The sequence below is a fragment of the Brachyhypopomus gauderio genome, unplaced genomic scaffold (assembly GCF_052324685.1).
Source record: "Brachyhypopomus gauderio isolate BG-103 unplaced genomic scaffold, BGAUD_0.2 sc164, whole genome shotgun sequence".
Classification (NCBI taxonomy): Eukaryota; Metazoa; Chordata; class Actinopteri; order Gymnotiformes; family Hypopomidae; genus Brachyhypopomus; species Brachyhypopomus gauderio.
Genome location: NW_027506985.1, coordinates 40,394 through 57,410, shown reverse-complemented (window position 1 = coordinate 57,410; position 17,017 = coordinate 40,394). Strand labels below are relative to the sequence as shown.

The window sequence follows — 17,017 nt, the reverse complement described above, 5'->3', positions numbered from 1 at the left end:
CCTCACTGAAATAATGAAATTGAATTGAGCTCTCTTCTGTATATCTCTACTAAATTGGTAAGTTACAGTGTTACTAGTAGTAAGTACTAGTGTTACAGAGAGAAAAGGAAGAGACTGAGATGTTACACTAACAACAATCAATAATGTAGTGTATACAGTGTGGATGTCTATATGTAACTATAACGTGTGTGTGTTTGTGTGTGTGTGTATATATATATATATATATGAGACAGAGAAAGGGAGTGAAAGAGAGATGTTATACTAGGGGGCTTTCTGAATGTACCACAGAGTTGCTGCCTGAGTGTTTCTTTATGAATTAACATAATAAAGGCTGACTTATGGCTCTCTTAATTACTGGGAAGAAGGAGGGGTGATGTCCTCAGGATCTTGAAATTTCAGTCATTCTAGTGTTAATCAATTATGGTCAAGGAGTTATTATAACATTCATAAAAAAACTATTTACAAGCACCAAATAAGCAAACATTATATAAAAAAAACAATAACAATGTATATATATAACTATACAAAACTATATAACTATAATAAGTATATAACTATATATATATATATATATATATATATATATATATATATATATATATATATATATATATATATATATAACTATAATATAATAAGGCCAGTCTTCTCTCTTTAACCCTGAATGCACTCATTATTTCCAACTAGCTCGCTATCTCTTCGTGTTGATATTAATACTAAAACCACGGAAGTGCTCAGACCGGAACTTCTCATGCACACCCTCAAATGCCGGAAACAGAATGGACGCCATCTTGTGCATGGAGCCAATTGCGCTGAATTATAACTGCCAGGCCCTCTGTAAACGAACAACGGGCATCACAGTGCTGATAGGGGGAGACACAGACTCACAGGCTTCCACTTAACCCCTCACCTTCCAACACAGATTGAATAGACAGGGGTGAATAATTTATTTGCTTATATTTTTGTAATTGTTTAGATGTCGATTGTCAAACTGTAAGTAGATAAAATAAAATTGGATAAATTATATTATATATATTTATGTTTTAAGAATATTTTTAGGCCCTCTGAGAGGGCGTAGAGGGCCCTGACAGTTCCCCACTGGTATTTAAAGTCCAGGTGAGATCAGCTGTGATGTGGAGTCTGAGGTATTTGATGCTGTGCACACGTTCCACTTCATCTCCATCTATGAGTAGAGGGGCATGTGCAGTTCTTTTAACTGTGCGGTAGTCTCTGATGATCTCTTTAGTTTTGGTGGTGTTCAGAGCTAGGTTGTTGTCTGAGCACCACCGTGCCAGGTGCTGAATCTCCTCTCTGTACTGAGTTTCGTTGTTGTTAGAGATGCAGTCTATCACTACTGTCTATCACATATTTCACAAATGTGTTGAAGACATGGATGGGGCTGCAATCATAAAAAGTGTGAAGAGGTCTGGACTGAGCACACAGCCCTGCGGTGTACCAGTGTTTAAAATGATTTGGGATGATGTGTGGTCCCCTATTCTTACCACTTGTGGTCTGTTAGTGAGAAAGTCTTTGATCCATGAGCACAGTGAGGGGGACAGACCTAGATTGCAGAGTTTATGGTATGGTCTTCTAATAATGTTCGAACCACAGGCATCTCCTTTACCCAAGAGTGGTGCAGATCTGCTCAAGCAGGCTCACAGTGATAACGTTTTAGATCTAGTCAATCAGGCATTCACAGAACACATGTTGGAGGTGGGTTTTGTGGCCCTGCTTACAGTTGTATTTGGTGAACACACTAATCACCAAATGTATTGTTAATACCAGGTGTGATTGACCCTTCATGCAGTTGGTGACTCCTCTTTAGAGGGAAGGAAAAATCGTAGGAAAAATCAAACCTGCCATGCAAACGTCAATGCATTTTGTACTTGTTGTTTCTTTTCCTACGTGGCCCGAGTCGTGTGTTAGTCAATCTGCTCCCTTCCATGTTGGTTTGGGGCCTCTTAGGTTTGACTGAGGAGTGAATACTCTAGTTCACCAGGACACTTTACTAGTCCTTCTGTGATAGTGAACATGGTGGAATCTAATTTGCACAGATGTAAAAAAAAAAAAAAAAAAGTTGTGTTTTTAATAACTGATGGTTGAGATTACTGAATAAAGCATTTGTATGTTTTCTCAGTAGCGCAAGTGGGTGTGTGTCAGGATGTCCTGTAGATCGGTAAAATAACAATTACAGCAGGTCTAGAATCAGATTAAACTTTATTCACTTTTCTGTGATGTGCAAAAACGGCAGTTTTTTTCTCTGCTGCAAGTCATTGTTCTGCTTTCTTCTGACTGCACTCGTGGTGGAGCTGAGAAGAATCCACGGTGGGGCATGTGCTGCAGAATCGGTGTGCAGTAGAAGTGCTATTGCTGAACAGAAGGTCTATTCCTGATCTTACTGTAAGCACAGAAGTGAAACACACACCATCAAACATCACAAGCCACACTGATGTAAAACACCACAGATTTATTCGTTTTACAAAAATAAATGCAAAATTTCATATCTACATGAAAAGGATTTACAGGCTAAGCACTGTCTGGTCCCCAAGTGTCACATCTGTAAACACGTTGTTTTGTGAAGCACAACACTCCTAGGAAGCTGTAACCTTCATATGGCTTACACAACCTCTGTTGGTGATCCTCATCTTCAGACTAAGATTAGGGACTATAATATCTAGATCAAGATAATCCTGTCATCAGGATTTATGAGGCTTTTCTGTTGTGGATATGAACTTGTACAGCAGTTGTTTAATGGCATCAACACATACAAAGGTATGAAGGGATTAAAGGGGACAGATGTGTTGAATACTACACTTTAAACACTGTATCTGTACACTGTAGATGCACACGACTGTGCTTAATCTCATTAGTGTTATACATTCTATATAACACTATACAGAAGTCTCTTGACAATTTCATGTGTGTTCTCTTATGTCCATAGGCATGTTTGTATTCTGTCTATCCATTGATTTGTTTGCACTGGACATACATGGACATCAGTGGGTTGTGCCTCTTCAGTAATGGTAGACCTTGATCTGATTCTTCTTGTCCAGGCTGAGCTGGACCAGCCCATTGGTGTGCGGGGCAGCTGGGTAGCGTGTGAAGAGAGGCCTGGGCAGAGGTTCAGGAGAACACAAGGGTGCAAGAGAGTGTGTGTGAAAATATGATGCATTCTGTTCCCGTACTGGTTTGTGTGTGATACGTACATGTGTATAAGCTGAGGGGGAGAGAGATTGTGAAAGGATACACATTTGGGTCTTTGCGTCGTGATTCCAGCCACCTTTTGTTGTCGTCGATCAGTCTCTGCAGCCTCTGGCCATCTAGCTCAGAGGAGAGACTACACACACACATACACACACACACGCACACACATAATGGAAAAGCACTGTATGAGTTCATCAATTTTCCTTTCAAAATCAACAGCAGCACTGATCCTGTGAGCGAGAGTGAGAGTGAGAGATTGTGACCGAGCCTGCACAGGTGTGCAAGTGTGTGTAGTCACCTTGCTGGAGTGTATCCACTATATGCTCTGGTAGCCCTCATGGGATAGCGGGCACTGGTATCCATGGAAACTCCTAAAATCAGAGCAGTCTTAATACAGGTAGTGCGGTTTAGATTTCTGAAGCCAATTTGACACAGCAGGTCTCTACACTGCACCACCCTTACACTGGAAAAGATCGGCATTATCCTAGCACAGAAAATCAATGTGAAAACTGCTTTTTCAAAAAATCCTTATTCATTGGCATATAACTTTTTTTTAACTGTAATGCAAATAGTTACTTTCCCTGGTAACGAGTTACTTTTATTATAGAGTAATTCAGTTACTAACTCAGTTACTTTTTTGAACAAGTAGTGAGTAACTATAACTAATTACTTTTTTAAAGTAACGTTCCCAACACTGACCATTAATGGTGGAGTGTAAGAAGCTGTTCTGAGCCACTGAAGAGGAGGCGGGGCTTGGTGTCCATGCCCAGGACGGGGCAGGAGGGAAGGAGGAGGACGGAGGTGGCTGAGGGAGGGGCTGGACGCTCCTCCCAGTGAAAGATTCCAGTTCACCCAGCACTGTGTTCAGCTGGCCAGAGATCTGCTGCAGGGACTCTGCTAACTGCTGCACTTTCACTGGCCTTGCATGTGCTGAAACAGAGAGTGGGAGTAGCAGAGAGGAAGACCAGAGTTTGGGTGTATTACTGCTAGAGAAATAAAAACATCAGATAACTATGAACCAACAAGACCAGAGTGGACTCTAGAGCTGTTTACAGTTATGGGCATATTTTTAGTTTTCACAGTTTGCTTCCTTGCCACCATAAAAAAAAAACTGTGGTAGTAAACTTTGTGAAAACCAAAATTAGTGCCTTCTCAAAATGTCTGCCCGTGTGTGTGTGTTGTGCATGCACATGGAGTGTGTGTCTCACTCGTCTCCTCTTGGCCACACACACCGCTCGTCTCTGACTCTGTGACATCAGAGACTCTCCGATCTCCCACGAGCCGCTCGCCTTCATCACATGACAGCTGAGACAGTAAAACATTGTAAAGCCCAGGTAGGTATTAATGTGGGTTTGTACGTAAGTGTGTGGGTGCAGGCATACGTGTGTGTGTATGTGTGTGTTACCTCCTCTGCCAGTGACGTCTCCAGCTGGCCGAGTCTCTCCTCCTTCTTTCTCAGGATCGCGTGGCCCTTCTGGACCCTCTCCCTCAGCTTCTCCAGCTCACTCACCTCCTACAGCACAGGGGAGCAGAACATCTAAGAGGAGCTATACTCATGCTTCCTACTCTCTCCCATCTGACCTGGCTACATGGCTGTAGGCACTGCAAGACCTAACGTGCTTAGACCCACCACGGCACTGAAACCGTCTAAAGTAGTTAACGATCTCTTAATATTCTCAGATAAAAGGTCAATCACTCTCCTGGTTCAAATCCTACCTGACCGATCGTTACAAATTTGTACTTGAAAATAATGAATGCTCATAAGGATCTGTATTGGGTCCCATGTTATTCTCATTATATAGGCTAGCAAGCATTTGTAGGCATGGTATTAGCTTCCATTGCTATGCAGATGATACTCTGTTATATATATATATATATATATATATATATATATATATATAACTGACTCAGTTATATATATATATATATATATATATATATATATATATATATATATATATATATATATATATATATATATATATATATTCTAATTTGGATGATGTCAACACTACTACCAAAACTGAGAACTGCATCCAAGAAATAAAGAACTGGATGGCGTCTAATTCTCTTCTTCTAAATTCTAATAAGACTGAGGTGTTACTTCTTGGATCCAAGGGTGCTAGAAGCAATGGGTCTGATCTTCTTATTACACTAGATGGCTTTTCAGTAACACCTGAATTTCCTGCTAAAAGTTTAGGCGTCACTAGTGATTAGGATCTTTCATTTGACACACACATATGCAATGTCACTAATGCTGCCTTTGCACCTTCATGTAATATTGCCAAGCTGAGACATGTACGTTCGGTATCAGACGCAGAGAAACTGGTCCACAATCTCATCAAGATTGGACTACTTTTAATTGGATGCTCTAAACAGTCCCTAAAGAAAGTCCAACTTGCTGCATTCCAACTTGAATCCAAGAGCCAGAGTCCTAACTAGGCCTTGAGAAGTGCATCACATTAGTCCTACTCTCTCAGCATTGCACTGGCTCCTGCTTAAATATCAAACTGATTTTAAAATTCTTCTGTTGGCCTATAAAGCATTAAATAGTCCTCCACAATATCCGAGTGAACTCACTGCATACCATAATCATCTCACCTGCTGCTCTCTCAAAGCACAGGATTGTGCTCAGATCCGAAAACTACAAGATTACAGCCGAAGGCAGAGTAATGTCTCAGTACCCTCATGCCTGTGGTCACCTCCAGGCCCCTCCCTTTAGTTATGCTGCTAGGGATAAGCCTGCTGGAGCCACATGCTAAGTCACTGGCACGTGTGCTATATATATGGAAGTTTAATTTGATTTTACATATTAACCTGCATTCTGTATCTTGACTACATGTTTCTACAAAGACAATTCCATAAAGGAGCTAGAAGATGCTCTGGGTTGCCAGTGGATGTGCTGATGCCGTGGATGCATGTGCCAATACGGCCAGCATCCTACCTGAGGCCCAGCATCCATATTGGAGAGACTGTGACTGCTCAGATAGACACAGGACTATAAATATGAACTTAAAGTTGCTGGGCCAATTGAGCATGGCTTCCCTTTGGGGTCTTGGTCCTCCCAAGGTTTCTTCCTAATCCGCATAGGGAGTTTGTCTCTGCCACACTTGCCCCTGTCTTGTTCAATAGGGATCTGGACCCAAGCGCTTGTGACACCATGTTTTGTAAAAAGCGCTTTATAAATAAAACTGACTAGACTTGACGGACCTGGCAGAGAGGCTGAGCAGAGCCTCCTGCAGCGGACCTCTGCGGGCTGGGGTGGGCCGTCCTTAGTGCCGCCTGTCTCACTCTCAGACAGCTGGTCTGTTTCTCCAAGAACTGTCTTGCTCTCTGCTGGACACCTTCACCTGAAATATACTCCTGCAAGCTAGAGAGAGAGAGAGAGAGAGAGAGAGAGAGAGAGAGAGAGAGAGAGAGAGAGAGAGAGGAGATTACAAACGAGTATATAAACATATGATAAATACATACAATCGGACAGCCTCCCTCCCCACCCACACCCACCCACACCCACATACTTGTCTATGCTGCGGGAGGTTGTGGGAGGTGGGCACAGGGGAGAGAGGAGGTTCCATTTCCTCCACTTGGAGGGAGCCCTCCACACCAACACAGATCTGTACATGTACACACTCTGTGTACCTTGCATTTGTGTCACCAGAGACCAGTACTGACTTGGTCAAAGCTAATGTGTGTGTATGTGTGTGTGTGTGTGTGTGTGTGTGTGTGTGTGTGTGTGTGTGTGTGTGTGTGTGTGTGTGTTTGTGTGTGTATTACCTGAGCCTTCTGTGGAGTTCATCACATCTAGCCTGAAGTTTTTCTCTCTCCTCCATCATCCTCTTGCTCTCCTCCCTCTCCCTCCTCCTTCCCTCTCTCTCTTTATCCAGCTCCTCCCTTTCTCTCCTCCTCTCATCTCTTAATTGGTCCAGCTCTGCACGCAGACTGTCCCGTTCTCTCAGGACACGTGAGAGAGCCTGGGGGACACACAAACACACAACCTAACATAACAGTTCACAATGACACACACACACACACACACACACACACACACACACACACACACACACACACACACACACACACCTGGGGGACACACACAACCTAGCATAACAGTTCACAATGAAACACACACACACACACACACACACACACACCTGGTCACACACACTCACCTCTATCCCCTTCTCAACTTCATCTCCTTCCTCACTCAGCTGTTGTCTCCTCTTCTTCAAATCTGCAGCCTACAGACCAACAGTACAAACACACACACAGATCATTTTATCAGGCAGCTGAGTGACTGGACTGAAGATTCACACACATGCATGCACGCACATGCACACGCACACACACACTCCAGACATGACCTATTCATTTTTTTTCTTCAAAACAGGTCATTGAGTCAGTTAACTTCTCAGCACAAAGAACTGACTGACGAATGATTAGTAACTTATAACTACAGCTATACGGGCACCTAATACAATGGAGCTCAGTGTACCAGTTGCACATACACACTCAAAGTAGCTAAAGTACCTGAGTTTGGAGTAGCGCACACACACCCACACACTCAAATAAAGCAGGTAAAGTACCTGAGCTTGGTGTTGCACACCCACACACACACACACACACACACACACACTCAAATAAAGCAGGTAAAGTATCTAAGTTTGGAGTAGCACACCCACACACACACACACACACACACTCAAATAAAGCAGGTAAAGTATCTCAGTTTGGAGTAGCACACCCACACACACACACACACTCAAATAACGCAGGTAAAGTACCTGAGTTTGGAGTAGCAGTTCCTGAGTTTTGAGCTCTTTGGTTTTCATGTCCAGTTGCTCAATCATCTTCTGCACTTCTAACGCCTAAACACACACACAAGAAAAACAAACAAATACAAACAACTCTCACCGTCTTTATACACATAAACACCCGACTGGGTACGGCAGAAGAGGCGTTTTTGCACGTGAGTATCGTATGGGTGTGGGATCTTACTTTCTGCATGTGTATTTTGTGGGTGTGTTGGAGCTGAGAGTCGAGCTGTAGTCTGAGCTGATCCAGCTGGGACGTGTGCGAAGCCTGCATCCTCTCCCTCTCCTCCAGTTGAGCCCTCAACAAGCGCTCCCTCTCCACGCTCTCCTGCACACACACCGTGTGATGAACACACATTGGCTCGGTCTCTCAGGTGATCACTGAGCTGTGAGTAAATGAATTCTCCCTGCCACACCTCCTCCAGGTGCTTTTGTCTGAGGGTGAAGAGCTGCTCCTGGTGCTCCTGCGACACCTGCTCCAGCTTCCTGCTGTGCTCCCTCTGCACCTCCTCCAGGTGCTCATGTCTGAGGGTGAAGAGCTGCTCCTGGTACTCCTGCGACAGCTGCTCCAGCTTCCTGCTGTGCTCCCTCTGCACCTCCTCCCTCACCTCCTGCAACAGACCAGACAACTCACCACACATACACTCACACACACACACACACTCCTTCTCTCTCTTTTTCTTTTCTTCGTCCACGTCCAGCTCAGTCTCCTCTGCCACCCTGAGTTCACTGTCCTGCTCATACACAGACAAACACACCAACACATGCAAACACACATGCATAAACATGCATGTACAGACATTCACAAGATCTGTGTGTGTGTGTGTGTGTGTGTGTGTGTGTGTGTGTGTGTGTGTGTGTGTGTGTGTGCGTGTGTGTGTGTGTGTGTGTGTGTGTGTGACAGGTAGAGCAAGGTGCTACAGTAACACCAAGATCACGTGAGCACACACAGTGATGTTAGTGGCGCTGTATAAATGTGTATAAAAGCTGGGAACATAATGTGTGAACAACTGCAGTGTAAAGACTACAAAGGTGACAGTGAGCTAAAAATCAGAGCATTATATTCTAGCAGGTGTTTTCACCTCATGGACAGACGCCTTCTTCGGCTCTTCATCCTCCTCCTCTTCATCCATGGCATGGCCGTGGCATGGCTGAGCACACTCCCGCTCCTGGGCCACTAGTTGGCGGTAGTGCTCATCACAGGGGTGGTCCCAGGTGGACTGGCCCGTGGAGAAGTTGAAATAGTATACTTCTCCAGTCACATCCTGACTGGAGAGTAGGAAAGAGAGACAAGCTCATCACATAGATAAACACACACATAAAAACACATGACATGTAGACAAGCCTAGGTTCTCCAGCACAGGACTGTCCACAAAGGTGTCAATATGTCAACATCTGAAACACTGAGTGGTGCTCTGGGTCTCATTGCTCAGATTAATAGTGCCAGAAGGCCAAGTCTACAAGCAAATCTGCTGCATAGAGTGATGAAATATTAATTTTATACTTTGCAATTGTTAGTTTCGGGGACAACTAACATTAAATATCCCCTGGATCTTGTCTTTATGTGTTTTATGTATGAAGGTACTGACTCATATAAAGACACCACTGTTACACCTGACAATAAGGTTATAACATACTTCCCCCCAAACCATTTGAATACAGAATCCAAAAATGATTTAATATGTTAAATTGTGTCTGATCTTTCATGTCACATCATACTCTCCAACTTCAAAAATCCTCCTCTGTCTGTTATATTTTCTCTTGCCCAGTCTTACTTCCCAGTCAAAATATTCAGTCTTCTCCAGACTTGCAGTTCCAAGGTCTTTAAAAAAAAGTTGGGCTTTCTAATTTGCTCATCTAATCACCTAGGTCATAAGTGATTCAATGCCCACTTCTTGCAAGCTTCCAGAGAGTCCGTGTGACATTATGACACTCACAATAAAGTCCTGATGCATCCTACTTCTATAAATGGTACTTAAAATTATAACTGAGTTACAGGGGACAAAGGGCCTTGGTACGTCAGGTAATCAAGAGCCTGAATGAATGAGACAGCATGAATGATACGTAGAGTTCTTGGAATGGAAGCCATTCCTCAATTAAGGGCACATTAGAGTATGCTTGGATTTTACTAAAAGGAACCAACGCTCACACCAACGCTCACTGCTCTGTGTGTAAGGATAAGAAAACTGGGTGACTGTATGAGAATGAGTTTGTCCTACCAGGGTTTCCAATCAGGAGGTAGTGGGGCTACAATCCCCTCTCTGGCCAGCCACAGCAGCTCTGGCTCCCCATCAGGGTCAATGCCAATTTCTCTGGCATACTCATGGACCTCTGAGGAGGAATACGGATAAGATGAATATACCCACAATCAGTATGATATTTTCAAATCAAGTAAAATCCCACAAATTCAAATAGTTAAGTCCATAATGCATGGAGATTGATTCTATGTTATAAAGTGTAGCTATAGCTTGGACGAACATACAAGAGTCCCAACTGGACATGTGTTGTTAATATTATTATTATATATTATTATTATTATTATTATTATATATTATTAAGTTATTATGTCAACATTATAATTTAGTTATTAAATGATGGAACTGTTGTAGCTTGTAGACTTTATCAATGGTGGATATTAAAGTATACCATTTCAGTAACATATATTAAAGTTTTATCCGGGGTCCTAAACTGTAACAGGTAGTATGCGACAGCTAATGTACCTTGTTCAGATGGGAGATAATTCTCATCCTCTTCCAGGATCAACTGGTCTCCAACTGGTCTCCGAAGGGCATCTGCTGTCATGTTGACTGAACATTAAGAAAAAGATTATGTACTATACGAATAACAGTGCAGTAGACAGATATTGCTATATTGTCTGTGGATCACTGTCTCTTGGGGGTTGTAGGGCACACCTGAAAATCCCACAGCAGGTAAAGTGAAACCCAGCACGCCTCACAGTGAGGCTCAAATGCCTTGTAAGTGTTTCCCAATGAACAAGTGATTATAAGAAGGGCTATGGTGCCATGTGATGTCATCAGAATGTGGGGAGAATGCTTAAGAATTTGTCATGTTAGAAATCTGTTTCTTTTTAAAAATGTTTATTTTTATTTGCTTTTTCCATGGCCACATGGACAATGTTAACATGGTGGGATTTATGAAAATTGTGCTGAGTCAAAGAAATCAAAGAAATAACCCATGCTCCATTAATTATATTATCCTGTACACATGAAATAAAGAGCTTGACAGTCATCAGCAGAATAAATATACATGTTATTTTTCTGAACCTTAGAAACCTACTACATAAATGTGTATATTTAATTTTTAATAATTATGAACAAGCCTATGGAAATCCATACTCATAAGAACTAAATATACTGTCTTACATAGAAGTATAAAATTATGTACAGTATATGAAAATATATTTTTCTCACCTGGTGTGTCTATGAAGTTCTCCTGTTCTTCTGTTCCTGCCTTGGCTGGTCACTTCTCCTGGGGTAAAAAAAAATCTCCTGGATGAAAAATTTGAAAGAATAGAAAGATAGAAAGATCTAGAAAAAATAGAAAGATCTGGGAAGATTTGTAAGGATTGTAGGATTGATAGGATTCTCAGATTGTAGGTTTGATAATTCTCAGAGCCAAATGTCATGCGACAATTTCTCAGCTTTTCAGCATCGAAACTGAATCCAAACATTCCACCTTCCCAACCAAACATTCTAAACCAAACATTCCAAAGTTGAGTGGCACGTGATATGACAATTTCCTATTTTTTTAACTAAAACACCAAATCAGCCAGGCTGCTACAATAACCTGATGCAGCCTGGCTTGTACCCAAAGGGTTCATACCACAGACCGTATATCAGTAGCGAACCGTGACCATTAAACCTGGGCCCGCTCCCATCCCCCCGAAAAAAAAATGTTTCCTCTCCTAATTAACTGCAATAAAGAAAAAAACTGAGACGACAGTACAGCTTTAGACACGCAATAAACAGTAATATCTGTACTAGATAACTTCTTAACAAAAATAAGGTTCCAACAAAATAAGGTTCACAGCTCCGTGTTCCTCGGAAGCGGAATATGTAAACAACGCGCACGAGGACGTCAAAGGAATGAATCGGAACTAGCTAGTGGTGGTACGCTAACGACAGCTAGCGTCGCCACAGCAGGCGGAAATTATCATACAGTTAAGCCCGCCCACTAAGAGGGAAGATATGATTGGTCAATTTTACTGTCATTTGAAACTGGTATTCGCTAGTTGCACGGGATGACGTGTTACTACTTCCGGTTTTTCGAGGGTGCGCGTGAATAGTTCCGCTCCGGCACACAGGACAGACGCGCAGAAGCGAAGATGGCTGTGTTTTACACTAGGTGCCTCCAAGATCTACCAAAGATTACCATCACCGATGTGCATCGGATAGTCCAAGCGGCCAGCTCAACCCCGAGGAGCAAAAGGGAAAAAGGATATAAGATGTATATATCCAGTTACATCGACAACTATGAAGGTATGTCACACCATTACACAGCTAGCTAGGCAGCCTAGTTAGCTACACACCCACCCTGTGATTTAGCTGAGCTTATTGTCTAACTAGGACTCTAACGACGGTTGTATCCAGTGTCAGATGTTTTAATGACATTCAGTGTAACTTTTATGTATATTGTAAATGATGTCCTGTTTAAATGCCCACAGTTTCAAACAGAGATTCGTCAGGGAGAGTGAGCATCAGGGCTACCTGTTACAGGTCGATGAGGAAGAGTGAAAAACCTCACGACCTCAGAGTAGGGAGGAAAAACAGTGTTTGTTGGTTCACAGCCTCAGTTGTTATTTACTGTATATTTAGTATAATACATGCAGGGTCCAAATATCTTAATGACTTGGCAGTGGTAAGTATTTTGTACCCTGCGCCTGTTCCTTTGTTTTACTAACACTGTTTTACTAACACAGTTCAGTGATTCACTAACTTTAAAATATTTGAAGAAAATTGAGACAAGGGATATGATAAAAGGTAGATAAGTTTATCGTTATTTCTTATATTGCAGCAAGAGGGAGTAAACTTATATTGCTTATACTCTTGGTGATACAATTGATAACCTGCCGTGATTAAGCCCAGGGGTGTCCCGACTTGTGTGTAAAGGTCTGGGTTGGAAGCAGGTATTTGCTACATAATGAGCAGCAAAAAACATATAATTAAACAAGTGTAATCAGTTGTTTAAGCATCTATTGTTATATATTTGGCTGGAATAAAAACCTGCAGCCACACCATTCCTTTGCATATAAAATTGGACACCACTCATTTAGCCTGAGATTTTGACTGGTTTTTTTTTATGTTTAGATTGTCTTTGAAGACCGTGTACCGGTGGACATTGCAGTGGCCGAGTGCTCCTGTGTGGCTGGGACAGCACTCTGCAACCACAATGTTGCACTACTGTTTCAGACTGCACACTACTCCACACTGAACCTGGCTGCTGTACCCCCAGTCCTAAGCTGCACAGAAACAGAACAACGCTGGCACAAGCCAAGAACCATGGTGAGTATGTGTTCCCAACCATACCAAAGTTAAATTATTTCTTCAACAAGCTACATTATGAGCTGATGTACTATGTCACATCAACAAACATTTAAAGTAGTGTGATCATTCTTTTATGTAATTAATAGGGTGTGAAACCAGGCAGAGTAAGTGACATGGTATTTTTGTCCTCCAAGCCGAAGCAGTTTACAGTTGCTGATGGTGTAAGGTAAAATTAATTTTCCTATGTATGCTTTGCTTACTGTATAACCTTTGTTGTATGAGTGTACAAAGTCCTTACTGTGGAATTCGATTTTTCAAAGGAGTAAACGTTACAAGGCAGTGCGAGGGGAGCTGCCAGATCCACATGTCCTCAAAGTTGATGAGCAGTACAAGGACTTCACTGCAGACATTGCTCCACTCATCACCACCATGGCCATAAGTGCTGACGTCCCGCTGGTTGATTCAGCTTTTGGGAAAGTCCAGGCGGGTAGTCCCATATCCTACCAGCATCCAGTACCAGTGAGTTGGGTTGTAGTACACCATCCAGATGCCCCTCTGCCACCACCTCTACCTGTAGACGGCTATAGGCTTGAGCCTACTAACTGCCAGTTCGTGTGCAGTCACCAACAACACCTCCATCTGCAGTCACTTGTCACTACATTTGACATGGCAAGGAAGATAGAGGTTGCCATCAGAGAGCAGAGCAACTCTGTGGAGTGGCACCGAGTCAGGGGGCCAAGAATAACTTCCTCCCGATTCAGGGAAATATGCCATGTCAGAGGTCAGAGTTCTGCAGAAATCCTGTCACAAAGGATTCGAAAGGGAGTGAATCAAACTGCTGCAATGAAGAGGGGATTGGCACTGGAACCGGTTGCCATACAGGAGTACTGCAGAATAAAAAACACCAATTACTGGCCTTGTGGGTTTGTCATCCACCCTGATGCCCCCTGGTTAGGGGCATCTCCTGATGGTCTGGTGTTTGACCCGACTGAGAGCCCACCCTTTGGACTGGTGGAAATTAAATGCCCCAATGCAAAAAGCTATGTGGACTGTAGCTACCTGAAAATGCAGAGTGGCACACTGAAATTGAAGCAGACTCACAGTTACTACTGGCAGGTACAAGGCCAGCTCCTACTTACAGGTATGGAGTGGTGTGATTTTGTTGTATTTGCAGAGGATGATATTCTCATTCAGCGCATATACAGAGACTGTGAAGTGGCTAAAACCATTAGAGAGAAGGGAGATTTTTTATTTTTTTATTTTTACATGTCAGTGTAATGACTTCTCATCACGTTTGGCAGTTATCTATTTAAAATGCAGTAAATTTATGAACTAATGATATTTTAATGATTGATTCTTAATAAATCTTAAATGTGTTGACATTGAGTCCTTTTCTTTATGCTACCATGCTTTCCCATATGTGTAAAACAATGCCGAAACCAGACTGAGCAGAATCTTATACAGAGAGACAGAAGAACTACAAGATGTAAATATAGAACTGCCCTATATTTGTAGAGCTGATAAAATTAATTAAGGTGGCATTAAAGTTGTACTCATTTAGTGTATAATAAAAAAAAAGATGTAATACAGAAACTGAATAATGGTTGTTTAACACTAGAATGACTAAAGAATACTTGGTTGACTTGGTTGTTTCCAAGCATGAAATATGCATATATAAACTGCCATAACCCTCACTGAAATAATGAAATTGAATTGAGCTCTCTTCTGTATATCTCTACTAAATTGGTAAGTTACAGTGTTACTAGTAGTAAGTACTAGTGTTACAGAGAGAAAAGGAAGAGACTGAGATGTTACACTAACAACAATCAATAATGTAGTGTATACAGTGTGGATGTCTATATGTAACTATAACGTGTGTGTGTTTGTGTGTGTGTGTATATATATATATATATATGAGACAGAGAAAGGGAGTGAAAGAGAGATGTTATACTAGGGGGCTTTCTGAATGTACCACAGAGTTGCTGCCTGAGTGTTTCTTTATGAATTAACATAATAAAGGCTGACTTATGGCTCTCTTAATTACTGGGAAGAAGGAGGGGTGATGTCCTCAGGATCTTGAAATTTCAGTCATTCTAGTGTTAATCAATTATGGTCAAGGAGTTATTATAACATTCATAAAAAAACTATTTACAAGCACCAAATAAGCAAACATTATATAAAAAAAACAATAACAATGTATATATATAACTATACAAAACTATATAACTATAATAAGTATATAACTATATATATATATATATATATATATATATATATATATATATATATATATATATATATATATATATATATAACTATAATATAATAAGGCCAGTCTTCTCTCTTTAACCCTGAATGCACTCATTATTTCCAACTAGCTCGCTATCTCTTCGTGTTGATATTAATACTAAAACCACGGAAGTGCTCAGACCGGAACTTCTCATGCACACCCTCAAATGCCGGAAACAGAATGGACGCCATCTTGTGCATGGAGCCAATTGCGCTGAATTATAACTGCCAGGCCCTCTGTAAACGAACAACGGGCATCACAGTGCTGATAGGGGGAGACACAGACTCACAGGCTTCCACTTAACCCCTCACCTTCCAACACAGATTGAATAGACAGGGGTGAATAATTTATTTGCTTATATTTTTGTAATTGTTTAGATGTCGATTGTCAAACTGTAAGTAGATAAAATAAAATTGGATAAATTATATTATATATATTTATGTTTTAAGAATATTTTTAGGCCCTCTGAGAGGGCGTAGAGGGCCCTGACAGTTCCCCACTGGTATTTAAAGTCCAGGTGAGATCAGCTGTGATGTGGAGTCTGAGGTATTTGATGCTGTGCACACGTTCCACTTCATCTCCATCTATGAGTAGAGGGGCATGTGCAGTTCTTTTAACTGTGCGGTAGTCTCTGATGATCTCTTTAGTTTTGGTGGTGTTCAGAGCTAGGTTGTTGTCTGAGCACCACCGTGCCAGGTGCTGAATCTCCTCTCTGTACTGAGTTTCGTTGTTGTTAGAGATGCAGTCTATCACTACTGTCTATCACATATTTCACAAATGTGTTGAAGACATGGATGGGGCTGCAATCATAAAAAGTGTGAAGAGGTCTGGACTGAGCACACAGCCCTGCGGTGTACCAGTGTTTAAAATGATTTGGGATGATGTGTGGTCCCCTATTCTTACCACTTGTGGTCTGTTAGTGAGAAAGTCTTTGATCCATGAGCACAGTGAGGGGGACAGACCTAGATTGCAGAGTTTATGGTATGGTCTTCTAATAATGTTCGAACCACAGGCATCTCCTTTACCCAAGAGTGGTGCAGATCTGCTCAAGCAGGCTCACAGTGATAACGTTTTAGATCTAGTCAATCAGGCATTCACAGAACACATGTTGGAGGTGGGTTTTGTGGCCCTGCTTACAGTTGTATTTGGTGAACACACTAATCACCAAATGTATTGTTAATACCAGGTGTGATTGACCCTTCATGCAG

General features: G+C 41.8%; 2 protein-coding genes across 6 annotated transcripts; one reads left to right on the top strand and one right to left on the bottom strand.

Moving 5' to 3' along the window:
• Positions 1–2,198: 2,198 nt before the first annotated feature.
• Positions 2,199–11,747, bottom strand: LOC143501236 (uncharacterized). Of its 5 annotated transcripts, none has more exons than XM_076994822.1 (18): positions 11,447–11,747; positions 10,736–10,822; positions 10,235–10,346; positions 9,098–9,284; positions 8,432–8,749; positions 8,200–8,343; positions 7,986–8,069; positions 7,374–7,442; positions 6,979–7,175; positions 6,723–6,818; positions 6,415–6,574; positions 4,610–4,717; positions 4,413–4,509; positions 3,904–4,134; positions 3,503–3,575; positions 3,207–3,337; positions 2,990–3,111; positions 2,199–2,398 (listed from the first exon to the last, which is right to left on the bottom strand). In XM_076994822.1, the coding sequence occupies exons 2-18, from the start codon at positions 10,815–10,817 to the stop codon at positions 2,396–2,398; spliced, it is 2,214 nt and encodes a 737-aa protein (XP_076850937.1). In that variant the 5' UTR covers positions 10,818–10,822; positions 11,447–11,747; the 3' UTR covers positions 2,199–2,395. The 5 variants fall into 5 exon arrangements, with proteins under 5 accessions (XP_076850937.1, XP_076850940.1, XP_076850938.1 ...); XM_076994825.1 differs by having other exon boundaries at positions 3,248–3,337; XM_076994823.1 differs by lacking the exon at positions 2,199–2,398 and having other exon boundaries at positions 2,448–3,111; positions 8,432–8,521; positions 8,612–8,749.
• Positions 11,748–11,983: 236 nt separating this feature from the next.
• On the top strand, positions 11,984–14,899 carry LOC143501235 (uncharacterized). The gene is made up of 4 exons (XM_076994819.1): positions 11,984–12,514; positions 13,343–13,537; positions 13,666–13,745; positions 13,840–14,899. Exons 1-4 carry the CDS (start codon positions 12,509–12,511, stop codon positions 14,795–14,797), a joined length of 1,239 nt encoding a protein of 412 aa, XP_076850934.1. The 5' UTR covers positions 11,984–12,508; the 3' UTR covers positions 14,798–14,899.
• The last annotated feature ends 2,118 nt before the right edge of the window (positions 14,900–17,017 follow it).